Genomic DNA, 24,669 nt, shown 5'->3' with positions numbered 1-24,669 from the left:
TCTCCTGTTGAGTTCGTAGGTGTTCAGAATGGTTTGATCCCTATTCAGCTGAATTCCTGGGACCAGACGAAATCTAGGTCTCCTACTCCTCCACCATCTTGCTCCGCCCCCCTTTAACCCTTTTTCATATATATGTTTATACATACACATAAACAAAATGACCACTTTCCATATATTGTAATACAAGTAGGATTTTCAATATTTATTGTATTTTTCTGTTACGTATCAGTTTAGCCATGAGTTTTAACAATTGAAAATCCAACAAACAGTAGCTTAAATGGGGGAGGTATTTAGACATTGAGCTGTAAGATAACAGTTCGGGGTAGATAGGGTAGCTCTGTGAAGCCTTGAGGGACCCAAATTCTTTCCATCTTTCTCTTACTCCATCCATAGGATGTAGGCTTTGTCTTCCTTGTCACCTCATGATTGCAAGAGGGTTGCTGCCCTTCCTGGCCTCGTGTCTGTGGTTCAGGCAGGGAGAAGGGAGGAGGTGAGAAGAGTAACGTGTGTATGCCAGAGGCACAGCATTTTCCCAGAAATCCCCAGTGTACATTGCCTTGTGTCTCATTGGCTAGACCTGAGTCACATTCCCACCCCAGGGGATTGTTGTGTTTTCAGCTGGATAAACTTTGTTTCTACATAATCAAGGGTCTGTTTTTAAGGGGGAAAAAAAGAATAGACACTATAGATACCTAGCAGTGTCTGTCACACCTTGTTTCTAAATACTGTTCCACAACAAGATGTTCTTGGGTGACTTAGAAACTAAAGTCATTGATGGCGTGAACAAAATTGTGTGTACTCTCTCAGAAAAATGTATAAATACATAACACTTTACATATGATATCTGAGAGGTTTATGTAATCACTGAGACCCCCCTGTGGGCTGCTATCTGGGAGTCTTTCCTTAGCATAAATTCATAGAAGGGCCATGCTTGGTAAATACATAGATTTGTTTTTTTTTTAATTTTTTATTGTTATGTTAATCACCATATATTACATAATTTGTTTTGGTGTACTGTTCCATGATTCATTGTTCATAACACCCAGTGCTCCATGCAGAACGTGCCCTCCTCAATACCCATCACCAGGCTAACCCATCCCCCCACCCTCCTCCCCTCCAGAAACCTCAGTTTGTTTTTCAGAGTCCATCATCTCTCCTGGTTCGTCTCCCCCTCTGACTTACTCCCCTTCATTCTTCCTCTCCTGCTATCTTCTTCTTTTTCTTTTTTCTTAACATATGTTGCGTTATTTGTTTCAGAAGTACAGATCTGTGATTCAACAGTCTTACACAATTCACAGCGCTCACCGTAGCACATACCCTCCCCAATGTCTATCACCCAGCCACCCCATCCCTCCCACCCCCGACCACTCCAGCAACCCTCAGTTTGTTCCTGAGATTAAGAATTCCTCATATCAGTGAGGTCATATGATACATGTCTTTCTCTGATTGACTTATTTCACTCAGCATAACACCCTCCAGTTCCATCCACGTCGTTGCAAATGGCAAGATCTCATTCCTTTTGATGGCTGCATAATATTCCATTGTGTATATATACCACATCTTCTTGATCCATTCATCTGTCCATGGACATCTTGGCTCTTTCCACAGTTTGGCTATTGTGGACATTGCTGCTATAAACATTGGGGTGCATGTACCCCTTCGGGTCCCTACATTTGTATCTTTGTGGTAAATACCCAGTAGTGCAATTGCTGGATCGAATGGTAGCTCTAATTTCAACTGTTTGAGGAACCTCCAGACTGTTTTCCAGAGTGGTTGCACCAGCTTGCATTCCCACCAACAGTGTAGGAGGGTTCCCCTTTCTCCACATCCCCGCCAACATCTGTCGTTCCCTGACTTGTTTATTTTAGCCATTCTGACGGATGTGAGGTGGTATCTCATTGAGGTTTTGATTTGGATTTCCCTGATGCCGAGCGATGTTGAGCACGTTTTCATGTGCCTGTTGGCCATTTGGATGTCTTCTTTGGAAAAATGTCTGTTCATGTCTTCTGCCCATTTCTTGATTGGATTATTTGTTCTTTGGGTGTTGAGTTTGATAAGTTCTTTATAGATTTTGGATACTAGCCCTTTATCTGATATGTCATTTGGAAATATTTTCTCCCATTCTGTCGGTTGTCTTTTGGTTTTGTGGACTGTTTCTTTTGCTGTGCAAAAGCTTTTTATCTTGATGAAATCCCAATAGTTCATTTTTGCCCTGGCTTCCTGTGCCTTTGGTGATGTTTCTAGGAAGAAGTTGCTGCGGCTGAGGTCGAAGAGGTTGCTACCTGTGTTCTCCTTTAGGATTTGGATGGACTCCTGTCTCACGTTTAGGTCTTTCAACCATTTGGAGTCTATTTTTGTGTGTGGTGTAAGGAAATGGTCCAGTTTCATTCTTCTGCATGTGGCTGTCCAATTTTCCCAACACCATTTGTTGAAGAGACTGTCTTTTTTCCACTGGACATTCTTTCCTGCTTTGTCAAAGATAAGTTGACCATAGAGTTGAGGGTCCATTTCTGGGCTCTCGATTCTGTTCCATTGATCTATGTGTCTGTTTTTGTGCCAGTACCATACTGTCTTGATGATGACAGCTTTGTAATAGAGCTGGAAGTCTGGAATTGTGATGCCCGCCAGCTTTGCTTTTCTTTTTCAATATTCCTCTGGCTATTCGGGGTCTCTTCTGGTTCCATACAAATTTTAGGATTATTTGTTCCATTTCTTTGAAAAAAGTGGATGGTATTTGGATGGGGATTGCATTGAATGTGTAGATTGCTCTAGGTAGCATTGACATAGATTTGTTTTTGAAGCTCACTGTCTGTGAAGACTGTGACAGGTTATATTTCCATAAGTCCTGTATGGTAGTGTCTATTTCCCTGAGCCCAGATTACAGAAAAATCTGTCATTTTTTCAAAAGGTAAAAAAATATCAGTTATAATTTGAATTTATTTGTGTTTTGATGAATTCGAATATTCCTCACATTTATTGACGACCTGTCCTCCTTTTGCAAATAGTTTATCCTTTGTCCATTTGTTTTTCTATTGGTGTATATATCTTTCTTTTGATTGTAAGAACTCTATGTATTAGGGCTATGAGCTACCTTATGTATTTTATTTTTGCTTGAGGCATCCACATTCTGAGATTAAATACCTCACGTTTGTTTTGGCCTCAAAATGGTGTAAGGTAGAGATCTACCTTGATTTTTGTTTCCCTCCAAATGATTCTTGTTATCTCAGCACCATTACTTCCTAACTGCCCTGAAATGCTCTAACATGGTTTAAGAAGTGTAGCAGACTTTTAAGTACATGGAGAATATAAGAGTTAGCTGCTATGGAAGAAACCGCATGAGCTGCCGTGCTTTGCGAGATTCTGGTTTTTTTTCATGCCTGACACACTTCTGGGAGTGAGGACACTTGGGCTCTGTGTCTTGCCCTGATGCTGACTACTGAAACTTTTTGGTGTGAGGCACAACTACAAGTGTGCTGTTTAATACTTAAGATGCTGGTAGAGAGATGGCAAGTTACTCTTCCCAGATTTGAGGGGTTCTCTAAGTCCTAAATTCATTTTTAATTTACACAGCCTCTTTAGGTGCTAGGGTTGGAACTTACTAAGTTAATGTAAACTGAGTCTAGGGTGTGCATTGACAGCACTTTAAACATCCTTGGTTCATAATGTCATTCATCAAATATTTATTGGATGCCAGCTATGCTCAAGGCCCTCTGGTGTCTTCAGGGATAAATCTGTCACCTTGCTATTATTTCACAGTGGAGGTGATGAATGTGAGGTATAAGCACAGTGCTTTAAAATAGAAGAGATGATTTTAGACAGAGGAAATTGAAGACAGCTTCATAGAGGAGGCACATGTGAGTAGGGCTTTCAAGGATATGCACAGGCAGAGATGGATAGAAGTGCTCTCTTGGCATGTCCATCGACAGATGAATGGATAAAGAAGATGTGGTATATATACACAATGGAATATTATGCAGCCATCAAAAGGAATGAGATCTTGCCATTTGCAACGACGTGGATGGAACTGGAGGGTGTTATGCTGAGTGAAATAAGTCAATCAGAGAAAGACATGTATCATATGACCTCACTGATATGAGGAATTCTTAATCTCAGGAAACAAACTGAGTGTTGCTGGATTGCTGGGGGGTGGGAGGGAGGGGGTGGCTGGGTGATAGACACTGAGTAGGGTATGTGCTATGGTGAGCACTGTTAATTGTGCAAGACTGTTGAATCACAGATCTGTACTTCTGAAACAAATAATGCAAGATATGTTAAGAAAAAAGAAAAAGAAGAAGATAGCAGGAGGGGAAGAATGAAGGGGAGTAAGTCAGAGGGGGAGACGAACCAGGAGAGATGATGGACTCTAAAAAACAAACTGAGGGTTCTAGAGGGGAGGGGGGTGGGGGGATGGTTTAGCCTGGTGATGGGTATTAAAGAGGGCACATTCTGCGTGGAACACGGGGTGTTATGCACAAACAATGAATCATGGAACACTACATCAAGAACTAATGATGTTTGGTGATTAACATAACAATAAAAAATAAAAAAAAAAGAAATGTTGTCTTGGCAAGAATGTGGAAATGAATGTTCTTAGGAAGACATGGGGCAAGTGTAGGAAATAGCCAGTTGTATTTAGCTGGGGCATGAAGGTTGGGAGGAGAAAGGGGAAAGTTAAGTTAGGAAATGTTGGGGTCAGCTTGTGAGAGGATGCACATAGAAATTAGGACATTATGCTGTCAGGGATGATATGACCATACAGGTTTTGGTTTTTTTGTTTTGTTTTGTTTTACAAACCCTTGTGTCGAGGGCTGACTTTCATAGATCACAGCGAGGGAGCTGCTCTGCTACGTACGAAACCCTGACCCAGAAGCAGGTCGTCTACGAATGGTTTAGCACCAGGTTCCCCACGAATGTGCATTGCGAGGGGATGACCATACGGGTTTTGGAGCAGAAGTGATTGCAGAGCTCTGGCCCTCTGAAGGTTGTGTTGAACAAAGGGAGGCCAGAAAGTAAACCAGTTTGAAGACATTACAAGCAAGAGGTGCTAAGCTACTCAACAGGAGTCTTGGGACTGAATGGGGAGGAATGGATATGATCATCATTTTGAAAGCAAAATACAGTTACTGTCACCTGGTTAGATGTGGGAGCAAAATGATAGGAATATAAGATTATGGGTCCAAGTTACTGCTGGAAGAGTCTTGGCATTAACCAAGATAGTGATTATTAACTACTGTTTTGACTGAGCATTTACTGTGTGCCAGGCACTGTGCCAACTGCTTTACTGCTCTCATCTCATCCTTTAGTTTGGGTGGAATGATCCCCATTTTATAGCTGGGGGCACTGAGGCACAGAGAGGTGTCACAACTAGAAAGGACAGAGTTAGTATGTGAAATAGGTTTGTGTACCCCCCCCATTAAATGGCCTTGGATCAACCAACAAAAACAAGTTCTAATTTAGCTGCTGGCTCACATTTTTAAGGTGTTCCCCCTTCCATTGTCTCAAAAACCCTTCTTGGTGGTGTTAAGAGGAATAGATGCTGGGTTTGCAGTTCAGGGAAATTCCCAGGTAGAGATGACCAGTAAGTAGTTAGAAATGGAGGTGTGCTACTAAGAAAGCCAGAGGGAGGTTGGGGTTGTATGTTTAGAGGTGGGGTTCCATCTGCATAAAAGCATTTGTTTGAAGCCATGGGAATGGATGAAATTTCTAAGTGCTTGCATAGGAAGAGGAAGTGCAATAAGAGAGCCAGCAAAGGAACTTTGGGAGGTTTTAGAGTAAGTGGAATTCTCCAAGTATACTGCTGGTGGGAGTATCAGTTGGTAACTATGCAAAATGGAGTCAAGTCGAATATGTACGTATCCTGCAGTGGTCCTTGTGGTAACCACTCAGCTCTGCTGTTTTGCACAAAGTAGCCATGGACAATATGTAAATGGTTCAGCATCACTGTTGTCAAAAAATCTTTACTTGAAAAGCACAGGGCAGACTGGATGTGCCCGCAGGCTGTAGTTGGCTGATTTTGCCCCAGGGAATACATACACATGTACAAACGGAGACCAGTGAAAAGGTTGTTCACTGTAGTGTGGTTTATAATAGTGAAAAAGTAGCAATAACCTGTATTGTTCATCTGTACAGAAATGGACAAACTGTGGCTGTTTCATTTTATGGAATGCTTTACAGTGGATAAAGTGAATAAACTTGATTTGCATGTGTCGATATGGGTAAATATCAAGAACATAAGAGAAAATGAAAAAGCAAGTTTTAAGATCACATGCATACATGGTATCATGCCATTTACATACATTTTAAAAGTATAAAAACAATATGCTGTTTATGGACATGTACACATGTAGTAGAAGTAGTAAAACATGTATAGGAATGGTACACACCATCTTGGGAGTAGGGGAAGAAAGAGACAGAGATGGGGCTGGGGACTATGATGTTCAGTTCCTTAGAGATCTCAGTTGGAAACAAATTTAGAAAGCTGCCAATATCTGTTAAATCTGCATGGCCAATCCCTGGGTTGGCATGGGGATTTTTTTTTTTGTACTTTTATGTATTCTCAAAATATTTCATATGTATGTGTTTGACTCTGTACACACATACACACAGCTGATCCTTATTACTCACAGATTTCATATTTATGAAGTCATACTTGTGAACATTTATTTATATCCCCAAATCAGTACTTGGGGTGCTTTCTTAGTCTTGGAGATCTGCACAGTGCAGAGAAAAATTTGAGTTGTCTAACACACGTGTCCAGCTGAGGTTGGACAAGGTGATACCCTCTGCCGTCATGTTTTAGCCCTCAGATTCTAAGTAGGTGTCCTTTTTGCTGTGTTTAGTACCACTTATTTTGTGTTTTTGCGTGTTTTGTTGGTGATGTCTCTGTTTAAAATGGTCCCCAAGCATAGTGCTAAAGTGCTGGCTACTGTTCCTAAGCATGAGAAGGCTGTGGTATGTATTACAGAGAAAACACCTGTTAGATGAATTTCTGTCAGGCATCAGTTGTAGTGCTGTTGGTCAGGAGTCCCGTGTTAATGAACCAACAGTATATATTAGATAAGGTGTCTTTAAACAGAAGCACACACAGAACAAGGTTATGTGTTGATGACTTGATGAAAATGTTGGGAACCTAACCCTGTATTCCGCATAGGAGCAGAGGTTCTATATTCGCTAATTTATTGTTGACAGTGACTCTAAAGAACATAACTAGAGTGAATAATGAATTGATTACATGTGTGTAAATATGTATGTGTATTGTACATTTATAATTATTTTATATTTATAAACACATTGCATTTATGATTATTTATATTCCTATATAACATTTTTATATAAATACTTTTTTCCCAAGTTACAAAAAATAACTGCAGGGTAGAGGAACCTACAGAGCTGCCTGTGGAGCAGGCTCGGGTAGGGGTCAGGAGAGGTGAACATTTAAAGGACACAGGCTAATCACCTATATCAAGTGCTGCAGGAAAAGGCCCAGAAGTGGCCTTTGATCTGTGTGTTTACCTGCGATGCTCTCAAATTCAGGTCAGAAGTAAGGCATGTCCTAATCTCTCCTGTCCTCCAGTCTGGGGAGGGGACCCAAGGGGGGCTTAGTTCTCCCAGTTGCCTTTGGCTTCTGGCTGTGCTGGTAACTGAGCTTGGTGGCTCTGTGTATGGCATGCTTTAGCTTTCTACAGAAGAAGCTAGGGAAGCTTGGGTTGGGCATATTGTGTTTGGAACAGCCTCTTCCTGGTCAGCTTTAAACCACATTGTTCAGTAAGCTGAGCTGATCTTTGGTCAGCAGCCTCTGATCATGCCTCCTTTTCCTTCAAAGTCCTTAGTCCTTGTTCTAAATTTACAAGACCTCATTTTTAACCAGTTGTCAGCAAATCCCAGTTTAGCAGGTTGCTGATAAGGTACAAGGTGCTATCCTCCCGTTGTAATATAAAACCCTTCAAGTGAGTAGAGTCTTGATTTGAACCCCTCAGGACCAAAAGGATTCGTTTTTGATGGTGGGATATTAGAGAAGTTAGGCAGTGGAGGAGTCTGGAATTTAAGCAATTTAAAAAATTTTTCAGGCTCCTCTTCCAATGAATTAGGAAATTAAGATCCAGAGAGAGCGAGAGTCTTGATCAGGATCACACAGGAAGTCAGTGGCTAGTCAGGACCACATACTTGTCAGCTTCCAGGGCTCCCTGCCTCTTGAGATTATAGTCTGTAGGTAGCCATATAGTTAGCCATGTACCCTGAAAGTTAGGCTTGAGCATATTATATATATGCTCATACACACATACATACATACACACATATGTCTTTACAAAGCTTATTTATTTCTCCCTTGTCCTGTGAGCTGGGTAGAGAGCAGATAACAGTTTTGTTAATATTGTGAGGACCCCCAAAGGTTATATATTATGGATCAACTCCGTATGACAACTTTCTAGAGGGTGGGGAGAAGTGGAGTGAGGGTGGGTTAATGCTACTCCTTACTGAATTTGTATTTTAAACCAGTGAGTTTCAGATCTGGGCTGTGACTCAGAAGCACCTGTTGATTATGTTTACAAACCAAAGGAACTAGGGAAATTAATTCAAGATGGGTCATAAACTTTAAAAATAAAAGCTGTAACTATGAAGCTTCCAGAAGAAAACATAAAATCTTTGTTCTCTGGCATCAGCAGAGGTTTCTTAAGAGGATGCAGAAAGCAATAGGTCTACAAAAAAAAAAAAGACTTTAAATTTGACTCTGAAAACTTGTGCTATCAAAAGATACCATTGAGGACTTCTTCCTAGGAACATCGCCAAAGGCAAGGGAAGCAAGGGCAAAAATGAACTATTGGGACTTCATCAAGATAAAAAGCTTTTGCACAGCCAAGAAAACAGTCAACAAAACCAAAAGACAACCAACAGAATGGGAGAAGATATTTGCAAATGACATATCAGATAAACGGCTAGTATCCAAAATCTATAAAGAACTTACCAAACTCAATACCCAAAGAACAAATAATCCAATCAAGAAATGGGCAGAAGACATGAACAGACATTTTTTCCAAAGAAGACATCCAGATGGCCAACAGGCACATGAAAAAGTGCTCAACATCGCTCGGCATCAGGGAAATCCAAACCAAAACCTCAGTGAGATACCACCTCACACCATTCAGAATAGCTAAAATTAACAAGTCAGGAAACAACAGATGTTGGCAAGGATGCGGAGAAAGGGGAACCCTCCTACACTGTTGGTGGGAATGCAAGCTGGTGCAACCACTCTGGAAGACAGTATGGAGGTTCCTCAAAAAGTTGAAAATAGAGCTATGGTATGACCCAGCAATTGCACTACTGGGTATTTACCCCAAAGATACAAATGTAGTGATCTGAAGGGGCACGTGCACCCCAATGTTTATAGCAGCAGTGTCCATAATAGCCAAACTATGGAAAGAGCCAAGATGTCCATCGATAGATGAATGGATAAAGAAGAAGTGGTATATATATACAATGGGATATTATGCAGCCATCAAACCCCCCCCCCGGAATCTTGCCATTTGCAATGACATGGTTGGAACTAAAGGTTATTATGCTAAGCGAAATAAGTCAACCAGAGAAAGACAATTATCATATGATCTCACTGATATGAGGAATTCTTAATCTCAGGAAACAAACTGAGAGTTGCTGGAGGGGAGGAAGGTGGGGGGACAGGGTAGCTGGGTAATAGACATTGGGGAGGGTATGTGCTATGGTGAGCGCTGTGAATTGTGCAAGACTGATGAATCACAGACCTGTACCTCTGAAACAAATAATACATTATATGTTAAGAAAGAAAAAGAAGATAGTAGGAAGGGAAAACTGAAGGGGGAGAAGTCGGAGGGGGAGATGAACCATGAGAGACTATGGACTATGAGAAACAAACTCAGGGGAGGGGTTGGGGGGATGGGTTAGCCTGGTGATGGGTATTAAAGAGGGCATATATTGAATGGAGCACTGGGTGTTATATGCAAACAAAGAATCATGGAACACTACATCAAAAATAAATAAATAAATAGGAAAAAAAAGATACCATTGAGGAAGTCCATTGGCAAACCACAGAATGGGAGAAACTGTTTGCAAAACATACATCTGACATATCCAGAATGTATAGAGAGCTCATAAAACTTAGTAACAAAAAGAAGAGCTGCACTAAAAGATGGGTGAAAGTCTTGGAGAGACATCTCACAAAAGAAGATTGAGAAAGTCCAGTAAGCTCATGAAAAAGTACTCAACATTATTAATCATCAGGGAAATGTAAATTAAAACCATGGTGAAATAGTATTACATACCCACCAGAAAGGCTAAAATTAAGACTGCTAGCACCATGTGTTTGTGAGTATGTGAGCAACCAGAGCACTCAGACATTATTTGTGGGAGTATAAAACAATGATTTTGGAAAAGAGGTTGGCAGCTTCTTGTTCAATAACAACCCCTCCCACCCCCACCCCCCACCAGTGGCATCTGGGTCCCTCATTTGGTTAAGCATCTGACTCTTGGTTTCTGCTCTGGTGGTGATCTCAGGTCATGAGATTGAGTCCTGAGTCAGGTTCCACATTCAGCATAGGGTCTGCTTGGGATTCTCTCTGCCCCTCCTGCTCATGCTCTTTCTCTAAAATACGTAAATAAATTAAAAAAAAATTGTGCATTTCATTGTAGGTAGCTTTTACCTTAAAAATTAAGGCTGATAAACCAGTATTAAACTTTAATAAATGATAAGCGTACTCAAGTGCTTAGATGGGAAGTGTTGATGTCTGCAGTAATTTATCAAAAAATAAGTTGGATAGGTGGCTGATACCGAGAGATGGCTGGTTACATGATCAGGCAAATGTAGTAAAATACTAACAACAGTAGGATGGGAATGATGGGTTGTATGTGTATGTATTCACCGTCACTTTTTTCCTGTAAGTTTGAAAATGTTTCAAAGTAAATGTTGAGAGTAGGGAGTGAATATGCTGCTCTGGCCAACCTGGCCTAAGTCATACTATCTGTCTACCTCCGGAGTCAGAAGTGGACTGACCTCTGCTTGTGATGGAGAGGTGTAGACCCTTGGAAGGAGAGCAGGGTACCTAATGACAAGTGAATGAACACTGTAGGTAACCAAAAGACAAATCTTCATGTGCAGGGGCTCTGATCGTCCCAACCTTACCCTTTACTCCAATCATTGTGTGGGAAATAGTGTGGTATCTTGATAAACCTCCTCCTTTGACACTGTCTGGAGATAAGAAAGGGCTCCGTCTAATAACTTTTTAACCTTTGTAGAACCAGAAAGGATTCTAGAATCTAAAATACAGTTTGTAAACCCTATTCTGCTCCTTGGGTGTTTCAGGAAAACAGAGATTCCTCATGTCAAAGAGCTAGGGATCCCCTCCCTACCAGTTCAGAGCAAAAAAATCAAAGCGAATATTCCCAGAACCTCTTGCTGCATATGCTGGGTTGACATCAGGTTTATTCCTAGATTTAGGGTAGGACCTGTATCCGGGGAAACTCGGCTTTGAGTCATCTATCTAGAAATGCAGTACTCTGACCTACCAGTTGTCTGTAGGGAAAGAAGTCACCTGTGCCTGTGTTGGATAAATTTCCCTCCTGCCTCTGGGAGAGGCATTGCAGGGATGAAGGGACTGGAAGTTGAAAGGAGTGAATTTTGTGCAGTGACTCACTGTCTGGCTGTCCTTTCTCCTGGGCAGGGCCCTGCTCTAGTAGCAGAACCTCACAAGCTCCAACTTTGGAATCATGTGTACTGTACCAAAGAATTTCTCATTTGCAGTTTTCCAAAGCACAAAAGAACAAGGTTCCCTCTTCTGATGGAGCTGTGCCACTATTTCCAAAGACATGGAGGGGGTGTTGGTGGGGGGAGGGGGCAGAGGAACACAGAAAGACTTTCTCTGTTTAAAATTACAATTTTTGTCTGACGAATGGGGTGGTAGAAGCATCATGGTGATGGGCTAGTGGGTTCATACCCACTTTTTAATGTTACGTCGGTGTGAAGCCAGGAAATGCTAAAGCCAGAAGACTCCTCGCACTCTGATCTGACCACATCCTACATACGTGTCAGCTCATATACCATCTACTTAATGTAGTACATTTGCTATCAAGTGAGCTTGTGGTTTTTTCTGTTGCCCTTAAAATTTTCCTCAAATACTCTTCTTACTTGGACATTACTTAGATTTCATTTTTCCTCTTTTGCGTACAGGTTTGTTTATATTGGCTGTGACTCTGATCTTGGGTTGAAAGCTAGGGAAGTTGCTTATAGGGGTTTTCAGGATTTCTGAATATGAAATGCAAGGAAATTGCATAATGTTGCAGCGTTTCCTCTTCTTGTTGCTTGCTTGTTACCCAAAATACAGTAGTTCCTTCTAGAAGCTTGAAGGAATTTGGCAGGTCTTACACTCTGATGGTCTATTGTGGGTCTAGAGAGTCAGTGTTACCCTGATTTGAGGTTGAATTTTTCTTGAGGTCAAACAACAAAGCTTCCTGAATTATAACTATGGCAACAGTGTTTATATAACAGGCAAATCACAGGGCTGTGGGGGAGGAGCATGTACAGCAGTCAGTGTTAGTAACTCCAGAAACATTGCACTCATGTTTAAAATCTAGCAGGACCAGAAACAAGTTACAATAGCTGGCCCACCCCTTGGCTGCATCTCTGGTTGTGACTGACCACCTACATGCCCCGTGACAACCAGTTTCTTGCCTTAAAATTCTATGATCTTAAATTGAAATTTCTCACAGGAAGTGCGTTAAGTGTCAGCGACACTCAAAATATGAAAGCCTCACTCTAAGGATAATTTCCTCATCACGGTCCTTAGGGTCCACTTCCGACCCACTGAGAATGACTGAAAGAAGGTTCATCCTTTGTCTTAAGCTCCTTTGTCCCTCAATCAGGAGCAACTTCTTACACACTAACCATATGCCTAGCGTTGTGTTAGATGCCAGGGAGACCCCTGGTAGAAATGTAAGACAGAACTGGTCATAAGGAATTTATTTGCAGATTAGAAATAATGGAAAATGGGAAATTGTATTTTGAAGTATTAAACTGTATAGGACAGACTGTCAGAGCAGTGAGAGGCCAAAGCAATAGGGGGTCTGCAGCCATGAAGTCAGTTAGAACATCTTTGTGGAGGCAGCAGACAGGGAAATAGCATTTTTGAGTACTTGCAGGTGCTGTGAGGCTATTTTAGTTCTTCTAAGACCACCTCGAAGTATATTACTTAGCTCTACTTTATAATAAGAAAACGTACTCAGAGGATGCTTGGGTGGCTCAGTCAGTTAAGCGTCCGACTCTTGGTTTTGGTTCAGGTCATGATCTCAGGGTTGTGAGATTGAGCCCCGTGTCAGCCTCCATGCTCTGCAGGGAGTCTGTTAGAGATTCTCTCTCCCTCTCCCTGCTTTCTCTCTCTCTCAAATAAATAAATAAATAAAAATAAAATCTTTAAAAAAAGAAAACATACTCAGAAATGTTAAATTGCCACGTGAAGGCGCATAGCTAAAATGTGGTAGAACCAGGCTTTAACACCAACTCTCCAGGGCCACATCACTACTCTGTCTACCACCCTGCTTCACCTGACGCTAGGCCATTTCCCCCATCCTGGAATCCACTGAAGTCTTGTACAGGGGAGAGGATAGGGTCACAATAATTAAACCTCAAATGAAGTTGCATTTGTCAGCCCAGGAATGCCCAGGGCCACCTTCTAGATGAAATGGAGCTTAGTCTTATGTGTCAGAATGACATTCAGCCAGTTTCTCTGCTTTCCTGGACTATGAAGAGCTCTTAACTGTCAGTTATTTGTATCCCTCTGAAATCTGCCATCCTAGGACACCACCCTGACTTTCATCTCTGTTCGGAATAGTAAGTCTTGCCATTCTTCCACATGACAGCCCTTTGAGTATTTGAAGACTAGTATTGTGATCTCCTGATGGTTTTTCTTCAGTGGAAAGACAGCAGAGCCAGCAAGACCAGGTAGAAGGCCAATGCCAGGGTGCCAACAAGTGGTTCAAATCTGGCTGAGGGCAGTAGAAGAAGAAATGGGGATGAGGAATAGATTTAAGGAATATGATAGTGATAGAATTGATAAGTTGGTTATGGTGACTCCCCAGGGAGAATGAGGATGGTGTCCATGTGGAACGTGAATGCTAAGAGGGTAGAAGTAGCAGGTGTCTAGAGCACTTTGTTTTCCCCCAGTATTATTGAGGAATTATACAAGACATAAGCCCTTTATATCCTTAGGTACAAACCAGCCGGAAATGCTTGAACAAATGGGAAAGAAAGTGTATTTTTCTGTCATCATTGTCATAATCATGTTGAACAGCAAGTAGTTGTTTGTATTCACTAGTATGCTGGTGTGTTGGTATGCAAGAAGGCTTGAGCAGCCGTCAGATTCTCTCTTCAGTTGGCTTCAGGAGCACAGCCATTTGGTCACTCTTTGCTGGGCCATTTTCCAAGACTGCCTGAGTCTGCGGTGCCTCTTTTGTATAGGGGAGGGGAGACTCAGTAGCATGAGGTATAGTAACCCCTTCTTTGGTTCGGATTTCACAACTTCCTGGTGACGCCCTTTTGAGTCTTGACAGCCTTGAGTTAAGCCAAATAATGTAAATCTGCTTTATATTGTCTCGTAACAAGGCCTAAATTGTACATTTTCATTCTTCTCTAATGTAGAGATTCCTGGAGCATTCCAGATATTTGGAAGAATGACATATAGTCGCTCAGCAATGATAGATCTGCTTACCTTTCCTATCTGGTTAGTGCATCAGTGCATTGTCTTCATCAACCCCAACATGGGGGGGGGGGCACCTGGGTGGCTCAGTCGGTTGAGCATCTGCCTTCGGCTCAGGTCATGATCCCACGGTCCTGTGATAGAGCCCTGCATCTGGTTCCTGCTCAGCAGAGAGCCTGCTTCTCCCTCTGCCTCTGCCTACTTTGCTCTCTCTCGCTCACACTCTCTGTGTCAAATAAATAAATAAAAAATTTTTCTCCCCCCTTTAGGGGGAGAAAAAAAAAACCCCAACATGGTGATTTAAAAAGAAAAAAAAAATTCAGTCTCTCCTTTATTCTTCTACTCAAAAACTTCATCCAGTCAATACTTATTGAGTGGCCTGCTATATTCTAGTCACTGAGCCCTCTTTCTGAGTAATTCTGGAGGGTGCAAGAGCAAGGTTTTCACCTTTGTTCAAAAATAAGTCATCAGAAAGAGCCATCAGATACATTTACATCGACTTGACTTTCAAGAGAGCCCCTCTAAGCCAGCAAATGCGAAACTGGTAGCAGTGGAAAGGGCGAGCAGAAGGGAGGGGGGGTTGCTAGGTGAAAAAGAGAAAAGCAGTGGCAGCCATTTTACTTCTGTTTTCTCCTGCGCATCAGGCTGTGATGAGAGGCACACTCCTAATGGGAAGAGGAGGAGCCAATACCTAGCTCCCAGAGCTCTGGCCCCTAGACACATCCTTCTTTATTGCAAGGTATTCAAATTGGTTTTATCTCTCCGTGCTTAAGATTCAGACAGTTCCTTCTCAAAGCTTTCCCAAGTGTAGCTTGTGGCCCACTGTGACAAGAGGGTCCCTCCTTGATCTAAAAAAGCATGTCCACTATTGAGTGGCATTCCACAGACCCAGGTTGTCTTACTTGTAACCTCTCAGGAGTGTCACTTAAAGTTTCTAAATTTAGCCTGTTAATAGAGTTTGACAAGAATTCGAATGTGGTGCTCTACTAGGAAATCTGTCTGCCCCACAGTCCTTGGCAATGCTGACTAGTTCTCTATATGTGCTCAGAGTTTCAGGGAAGGATGTTTTTTGGGCATCCTGAAGTGTCTCAAGCTGGTTGTGGTTTTCAATTACTGCTATGTTTGTATTAATTGGAAGTTTGTGGAATTACTGTTATGTTTAAATTGGATGGAAATTTTGTTCTTACATAATGGTTGCATTGTTGCCACTTTAATTACTGCTTAGCTTCTTTTGAGTTCTTTGTTAATTGCCAAGGTGTTTTTTTTTTCTCCCCTAGAAAGTGGGACTGAGTGGGGAAATTGCATGAAGTTGTGGTTGAGCACAGCTAGTCTAGAGCACTCTGCCATTTGTTAGTTTTGTAAACTTTGGGAAGTTATTTAAGCTACATAGTGCCGTGAAGTAGAGGCAGTGCTACTACCCTCTAAGGCTTCAGGATGAAATAAAATAATTCATCTCAATGCCTCGTATGGTGCGTGGCACATAATTGGTGAAAAAGTGGTTGAACAAGTGGTTGGCAGTAGGTGGTTACTTTTGTTTTTGACTGCTGTTTTAAAAAAAAAAATTGAGAACCCATTGCTCTCTAAGTTGACTTTGGATGGTTCTTTCTCTTCCTTGCCCTTAGTCCCTTAATCAGTTTCAGTTGGTTAAATTAAAATGCTCATGAGCCCTGTGTTACCGGATCCCTCAACCTACATTCCCATCCTTAGCCTTTTACCCCAGAGGGGATAAGTGAAGAGAATTAACGAGGAGGATGAAAATGATGGTGGTGAAATTTTATCTTTATGGAACTCTAAGTGGGACATGGAACTGGTGTTCTCTGCTTTGCATTAAATGTTTTATATTTTTTATCTTACTCAATTTTCACACACCCTTAAGAGGTAGGGAATGTTAATATCCTCATTTTACAGGTGGCATGATTAAGGTTTAGAGATGGTAAGTGACGGGAGAAAGCGTATTAACTGAATTAGTCTTCACAGGAGCCGTAATACAGGGACTGTTTAGTGACTCGTGTCTCCTTGAATTAATCCAGGAGAGTTATGTTCTATCCTTTTGAGACAAAGGCTCTTGAGAAGCTTACTTGAAAGCTTGTAAACCTGAGATAATTCGGCTAATCAGTCATAAGACAGAAGCCATGGCCAAAGACACTTTATTTCAGGTAGTTGACCTCGCCTCTGTACTTCAGTGTTATACTAGTGGGCCACCATGAGATCTGTAGAAGATTTCCCCTGAAACTAATATAACAATGTATGTTAGTTACACTTGAATAATAATAATAATACAGATTTCTCCAGAACAGACTGACCATTTTTCAAGGGTGAATTGCATGCCCTTGGCTTCTGCTGGTATGGGAGGGAGGTATATATAGACTATAGACTACTGGTTTTGCTTGGTAGTAATGCGCATTTGCTACTGCTTGGAAAAGTTAAAGAGTATTGTAACCTCCCTGTGGAGGCAAGATAGAATAGGAAGTTTCTCACTGGCTCTCTGTCCTTGGACAAACTGTGTAACCTCTCTGGGCCTCAGGTTTCACATCTGCAAAATGGGAACAGTGCTAGTACTTATGCCATAACGTGGTTAAAAGGATTCAGTGATGTGTGTGGTACTTGGTAAAGTTAAACAAAGCCATTCCCACTTAGTCCTATTACCATGCTGCCATCTGGCCTGTGTGGTGGTGAGGCTGCTCCCCCATCCTGGGCCTTCCTTGTTGGGCCATGTAGTCACACAGTTCTGGAGGGCATGGTTTGTTAGCTTTATTTCAAAACTCATTCTCTTTGGCTCATTTACCAAACTAGCAGAGATGAATGGCCTGGCCTTAAAGGATTGGGCAGCACATGTTTCTGGCACCTTTGGCTCATTGATCATGCCTCTCCGATTTGGGGAATGCTTGGGTGTTGCAGGCAAGCACTTCCTGAGACCCAGGAAACCTTGAAGGAAAGTACTTTGGTGCAAATTCTCCTCCTAATAAAGAAGAGTTAAAAGTCTTGCATTTCGTTTTTCTTTCTAGATTTTGCCATTTATAAACAGGAGCAAGTTTCTCTCAGAATGTTTAAATTTAATGGAATGAATTGGTCAGGGATGCTGAAAAAAAAATTCTTGACAAAGTAGGGTCTCTTCCCTTGCACTTGGCTCACGCAGTTTCCAAGGTTAGTGAACACCATTCACCATGGGTTGCTGGTCCTAGCTATTACGAGGCTACCTGTTTCACTCACAGGTCACAACATCCTGCAGGATTGCGTTGCTGCCTCTCTGCCACATTTTCGTCTTCCTCCCTTCTCTACTATGTACTGATTGCCAGTTGCACTGGTCTTCCTCCTTCCAAAACGCTGTGCCAGGATCACAGTCTTTTGACCCCTCATCTCTAGAACTTTTAAGCATAAAAACTGATGCCTTTGCCCCAAGTACAGAAACCCTTTTCTCTAATCCTCATCCTCCTGACTTTCAAATAGTGGTTCTTTAGGAAATCAATAATAATAAAATGGAGTGATTTGTCCTTCTTAGAGTTTGATCATTCAAAACCCTCTTGGCCAACTCCTTCAATTTACAGATGAGGCAGTAGAGGCCCAGACAGGGTGAGAGCCTTACCCAATGACTCAAGGCAACTGAAGGGCTAGGTTGGAAAGCTCTTGACCAGCCATTCCAACCCACACTTGCTAGCAGGTAGAAATCCCTTTTAGGGTTTCATGACTCTTTTTTAGAGATGCTTGGCTCTGACCCCTCTAGGGGTTAAATAAGTGGTTCTCAGCCAAGAGTAGCCATCAGAATCACTTGGAATAGATAGGTAGGTAGGTAGGTAGGTAGGTAGGTAGATCAATGGATACATACATACATATGTACATATGTTCATACATACATACTTATGACGGCCAGCTTTGTACATATGTTCATACATACATACATACATACATACTTATGATAGCCAGCTTTACCCTATGCATTTTCATATATAAAGAATAATAATCACCAAAGAGAGATTTGGAAAACTATGATTTTTTTCCCTTTATAACAGAGGGTTTATCTTACTTACTAATGTCACCATATTAGGGATTGGCAAACTGCCCTATAGACCAAATCCAGCACACCACCTGGTTTTTGTATAACCTGGCATTTGTAGATGAACATCTGCAATTGATTTGATAGGAAATACTGACTTGGAACCCTAATTAAGCCAAATGTTATCCTCCTTATGTAAAACCAACAAACAAATAAAACCCCATTCTTTTGATTGGTAGATCTGCATTTCAAAAAATTATACTCCTTGGAAGAGAGATTCCACAGGATTCTGATGGCCACTCTTGGTTGAGAACCACTTACTTAACTTCTAGAGGAACTGAGCCAAGCATCTCTGAAAAGAGACCCTTGGAACTCTAAAAGGGATTTTTACTGTGAGGAATATTATACCTGTATTTCAAAAAATTACTGTGTTTTAAATTTTATCAACCAAAAATTTGTGGAAATTCATTTTCTCTCTTGTTAAACAAGTATCTGCGTAATACTGATTTTGTTTCTTGGCCCACAAAGCCTAAAATATTTACTGTCTAGCTCTTCACAGAAGAAGCTTGCCGACTCTTGCAGTATGTCATTGTGTGTTTTATATTGGGGTATTTTCTCTTTTTCTCTATTGGAGCACTTCCCCTTTTATGATTTCTGTAAATAATTTAAGGGATTTACATTGTAAAAGTAACGAATTTTCCTTACAACTTTCAAATTTCAAAACCATATAAAGTATTGGTTCCACACCCCAGTGTTAACACTTAGCAGTTTATAATGTATCTTTGTCCTGACTTTGCCATTTACTAGCTGTGAGACCTTAGTTAACCTCTCTAAGTCTCAGATTCTCCATCTGTAATGCAGTGATGGGTTCCTACTCAATAGAATTGTTGTGTAGATAATTTGAGATCATTCATGTGGATTGCTCAGCATGTTGCTTGGTGCACAGTAAATGCTTAATGATTGTAACTATTTAAAACTTTTCTTCTTTTTAATTTAAATATACACATAAGTTTTGTTTTTAAAGAATATGATCTTTTTTTAGAGTAAAGTTCCATAGGTGATTCTGATGTATACATACTTGAGAATACTTGAGAATGTATCCATAGGTGATTCTGATGTATACATACTTGATGAAGTAAATACTGGGAAGTAGATAATTTTAGAGAGGATTCATGTTTGGGGGCCAGAAATTGCCTTCCATTTTATAGCATAAATTAGGGAAAGGGGGCAGGTAATGATCTTATTCATTGAACCTGTAGTGTGGTAGAAAATTCACACAAGTAAATGTTTATTTCTGTTTTCTAGGTCTACAATTCGAACAAAGACAGTCAGAGTGAAGGAAGTAAGTATGTCCTTTGGATAATTTTCTACAGCTGGGGTTGGGATTGAGCTTTAAAAGTTGCTACTCTGGGGAATAACCACCAGGGGGTGCTGTGGGCATGTTGGGTCTGCCCCATTTCCCTGGTGTAGTCCATTGCTTCCATCCTGACTTACCATGTCAGTGACTCCAGGACATTTTAGTGAGCCTGACAGGCAAGGCTGTAATGACACCTTGCGATATATAACCCTTCACACTTGACAAAGCATTTTCAAGTATATTATCTCAGTTAACCCTAGGTCTTGAGAATGTAGCTCCACTAACCACTTAAAAGCCACTCAGTCGAGTACTGTGCAGCTTCCCAAGAACCTTGTCCTAGGAGAAAGCCAGAATTGCCTCCTACACAGTCTTGTTCAAAGGACTGGATAGGCAACAACTATTTTAGGGATTGCTTAGTAACTGTGTTCTTTGTTACCTTTTTGGAGAAGAAAGAGTGGAGATGGTGAAGTCTGTAATAATATTCCTCCTCAATGGGAATGACCCTGGGCAGCCTCTGTAGAATATACAGCATATTTCCCCTGCTGCTGGCTCTGAGCACTCTGATTAATCATAATTTCCAAGGGCACCTGTAACCTTGTAAAGATGATGGGATTAAAATGAAAAGCTACTGCTAATGTCAGGGCTGATGATGTCCTTGGTGCATAGGAGTATGAACCAGTTCCTTCCAGGTTGCTTATAAGAGTGCAAAGGAAATCCTTTCCCCTTGCTTCGAATTGGCTTTGTAAAACCCACTTGGAGAAACATTCAAAGAGCCCTCCCATTAATTCCAGTGATGTCAAAAAATCAGTAAAGCAGTGCTTCTCCATGTGGACAAAAGGATGAGGTATTTTTGTGTGTGTTAAATTCATTAAAGGACAGAGATTTTCCTTTCATTCTTTCCAAAATACAGATTTTGACCAGGAGTTTTATAAAAAATATTAAGTAATTTGGTATGGTTGCTATTGGTAGGTTAAGAGGACTTTAGAAGAGGGAAAAAGTTTTTTCTTTTTCCTTCAAGAATTGAATAAGGGAAAATTCCCCCCCTCCCCCGGTATCCCCAGGTGGGATTGTTTTAGTGTACCTGAAATCAATTCTGGCTAACTTATTCTAAAATAACAATAGCAAAAACCACAGTAATGAAAATGAAGGAATATGGAAGGCTACTGAGTAACTCACAGTAAGGTAGGAAGAGCTGAAGAGCCAGGCTTGAAAACACACCAGCTCTGGAGCCCCAGGAACCAATAAGAAAGGGTCTTCTGAATAATATCTGCAGGATGATGAAGCTCTGAACTGTTTTTTAGTATCTGCCTCACTCTTCTGAAAATTCAGATTCCCAGGAAGATAACAACAGGTTGGTCTAGCTTAGGCTGACTCAGGGGAAAACAGCATACTGTTACTGAGAGTTTTAAGAGTATTGCATAAAATGGGATCAGGGTAGTTTTCCAGTGGGAAATCAGGGAACCCACCAGAACAAGAGAGGACAGATGGCCAAGCAGACTTAAAAAACATGCCCATGCCATGCCCCAACCTGGGACACACTGTTCTATAATGAATGACCCGAGAACTCTGGGGAATGAGATGCATATGAGTGACTACCAACGAGAAGTTTGCTTGTGACTTGTGATAAACCTTCTCCTCTCTGCTTGAGATAAGTGCCAGTAGATTTGAAAGATGACCCTGATTCTCCGGGTGGGCATGCCATCTGGTTATACCATTCTGTAGGGCCTTTGAGGAATATGTATTGGAAGCCAATATCCTTTGAACCAGTGATTTGTCCTAAAGAAATAGACCAGAGTACAAAAAATATTTGTGCAACAAAGAAGTACACTGGAGCATTGGTAATAATAACAAGGGGAGACAATTAGATGTGCAAAAGGAAGTTGATTAAAAATATCAAGATATGGGGTGCCTCTTGGTTTAGGTTCAGGTCATGATCTCAGGGTCCTGGGATCGAGCCCTGTGTTGGTCTCCATGCTTAGTGCAGAGTCCTCTTGAGATTCTCCCTCTCCTGCTCCTCCCTGCTCACGTTCTCTCTTTCTCTTTCTCCCTCTCTTTCTTTCTCTCTCAAATAAATAAAGAAATAAAATCTTTAAAAATATCAAGGTACTGTGTAGTCTTTAAAAAGAACAAGAGTGATCTAAGTATATTTGTGGGAATGGTGCCCTCAGTATATTGGTTTGTTCTTGTTGTTGTTTTGGGGGTTTTGTTGTTGTTTTTAATTTGACAGAGAGAGAGAGAGCACAAGCAGGGGGAGTGGCAGGCAGAGGGAGAAGCACGCTCCCCACAGAGCAGGGAGCCTGATGTGGGGCTTAATCCCAGGACGCTAGGATCATGACCTGAGCCTAAGGCAGACACTTGACTGAGACACCCAGGCGCCCCACACGGTATATTGTTAATTGAGGTTTAAAAAAAATCAGGTTACAGAGCAATGTTCTTAATAAAATATTTGACTTCTCTAGATATATTGATAGAAAAAAGTCTGGAAAGACCTTGATTATGAAATTATAATGTGGATAGAGTGTAGATTATTGGGAGGGACTGACCTTCTCTGTTTTAAATACTTCTCCATGCTTTGCATTGTCTGCAGTGAGTATATATTTTTTAATTTAATTTTATTATGTTAATCACCATACATTACATCATTAGTTTTTGATGTAGTCTTCCATGGTTCATTGTTTGCATATAACACCCAGTGCTCCATTCAATACGGGCCCTCTTTAATACCCATCACCAGGCTAACCCATCCCCCCACCCCCCTCCCCTCTAGAACCCTCAGGCAGTGAGTATGTATTTAAAAATCTTAGCTGTTAATAGATAGCAATTATCCACCACTTACGATGTTTAAGGATGTTTTATGCATATGAGCTTAGTTAATACTTGAAACACTGTGTGAGATAGGTACTTTTGATCTACTTTGTATATTAGGAAATTGAGGTTAGTAAACTAACGCAGCACAATGTAATCTGAATTCTGTCTAACCCTAGAGGCTCTTGTTAACCACAAGGATATTCTGCCTCCCCAAAAAAGAGCAATAGAAAAAGTTCCATTTTGGAGAACACAGACCCTTGGAACAGTTTGCTTTTGGCATCCCATTATTCTCAGAGAGCTGGCTTCCTGGAGTGTCGAATGATTTTTCAATTGCTTACCCTTTCATTTAATAAGCCGGAGAGAAAAATGATGGGTTAAAACATATTGGCCATTTTTCCAGGAGTGCTTTGGATAGAAACAATTTTTTAAAGTATTATTCCAAAATATCTTCTGTTTCCAAGCTGGCAAAACCAGAGTAGGGTTCTGGATTGATCGTCTCTCACCTCCTCTGGCATTGAGACCCCATTTTCACATCGTATAATGCCTTAGCTCCCTTTCACTTCTGACGTGGTTGGACTTTCCATGTCTGTGGATTGAAGTAATTTTCATTTTCCCTCTACACCCGCCCTGGGGCTCATCTGCCACCACAGGTGGTACTGTTGTCCAGGGTCTGATTGTTCTGCAACCCTCTGCTTATACCACCATCAAAACTGTTTTTGAGGGATGTCAGTCTAACAGGAATTTCAGAGTTTGGCATTGCTTTTTTGCCTTGAGTATCCAAATTCTAAATGTCTAGGTTTTTCCTTTCTAGAAAATGTTGTCATGGGCGTCTGAATGCCCCCATTTTATCCCAGAGCCAGAGTGTTCTGAAGGGGCAGGTAGGAAAAGGAAATTCCTTTGGGGAAACTTCTGAATTTGTTGCTTTGATTTTGAAGCTCCTCTCAGGGCATACAGTGCCTGTGGGGTATCAGACAGCACCGTAAATAATGCGCGTCAGCTGCTGGTATTTTCCAAACGGCCCAGTTGTCAAGGAGAGGATGGCAGCAGAGAAACAAACACAAATTTCTTTGCAGAGCCTTTTTCCTGTCTTCTTCTCCAGCCTCTGTTTGGATCTCACGTGTAGAGGGCTTGACTGAATCATACTACCCAATTTGTCGCATGGGATCATCAGAGGCCCCTCCCTTCATTGATTCATTGATTCATTTCTTGATTTCTTCACTTTGAATTCTTTTCCCAGCTCTTATTTCTTTCCTTCTATATAAACCACCATTTTAATGTGTACACTAAAGTGTATTTTTGAGCAATATTGTGTCTTTTATCTACCGTGATGGTATGTCTTGTTCTCTTTCTTTGCTCCCTCAGCATTGCATTGGGAGCCATCCCTATTCCTCTGTCTGCTTCTAGACTGTGGCTTCTGTCCGCTGTCTGTGGTATATTGTCATACACCACAGACATATACAGATACATATATACAGATACATATATATATACATATATACAGATACAGTACAGATACATATCTGTATCTGTTTTTACAGAGCTACATACTCTATCTCCTTGTGCATCCAGCTCCTCATGAGCACTAACAGCACCACAGTGAACATCTTCGTACAGCTCGCACATCTCCCTGTGTGAGAATTTCTTTGGGATACACCCATGAGGAGAATTGTTGGCTGGTCAAAAGGTGTGAGTATACTTAGTTTGAGGGAGTAGTTCTCTGGAGTGGCCCATCCACAGTCCCACCAGCCCTACACGAGGGTTTCTTCATTTCTGCCAAATTTTCCTTTATTCAGCTTTCT

At 41.2% G+C, this 24,669-nt stretch overlaps 1 protein-coding gene across 15 annotated transcripts in view; it reads left to right on the top strand.

Annotated features, from left to right (window-relative positions):
• The window catches only part of ARHGAP26 (Rho GTPase activating protein 26), a 451,561-nt gene that overhangs the window by 216,547 nt on the left and 210,345 nt on the right, over positions 1-24,669 (top strand). For all 15 annotated transcript variants that reach the window (XR_012382106.1, XR_012382105.1, XM_073905517.1 and 12 more), the window contains exon 12: positions 20,011-20,047. Coding sequence is in view for 13 of the 15 variants with exons in the window: in XM_073905517.1 (XP_073761618.1) it covers positions 20,011-20,047 (37 nt within the window). In the remaining 2 variants the exon portion in view is untranslated. The remainder of the gene's footprint in view (positions 1-20,010; positions 20,048-24,669) is intronic.

Source organism: Callorhinus ursinus, unplaced genomic scaffold, assembly GCF_003265705.2.
Source record: "Callorhinus ursinus isolate GAN/ISIS: 27379988/994484 unplaced genomic scaffold, GSC_fseal_2.0 scaffold23, whole genome shotgun sequence".
In the NCBI taxonomy this organism is placed as follows: Eukaryota; Metazoa; Chordata; class Mammalia; order Carnivora; family Otariidae; genus Callorhinus; species Callorhinus ursinus.
This window is presented reverse-complemented; position numbering and strand designations above follow the sequence as displayed.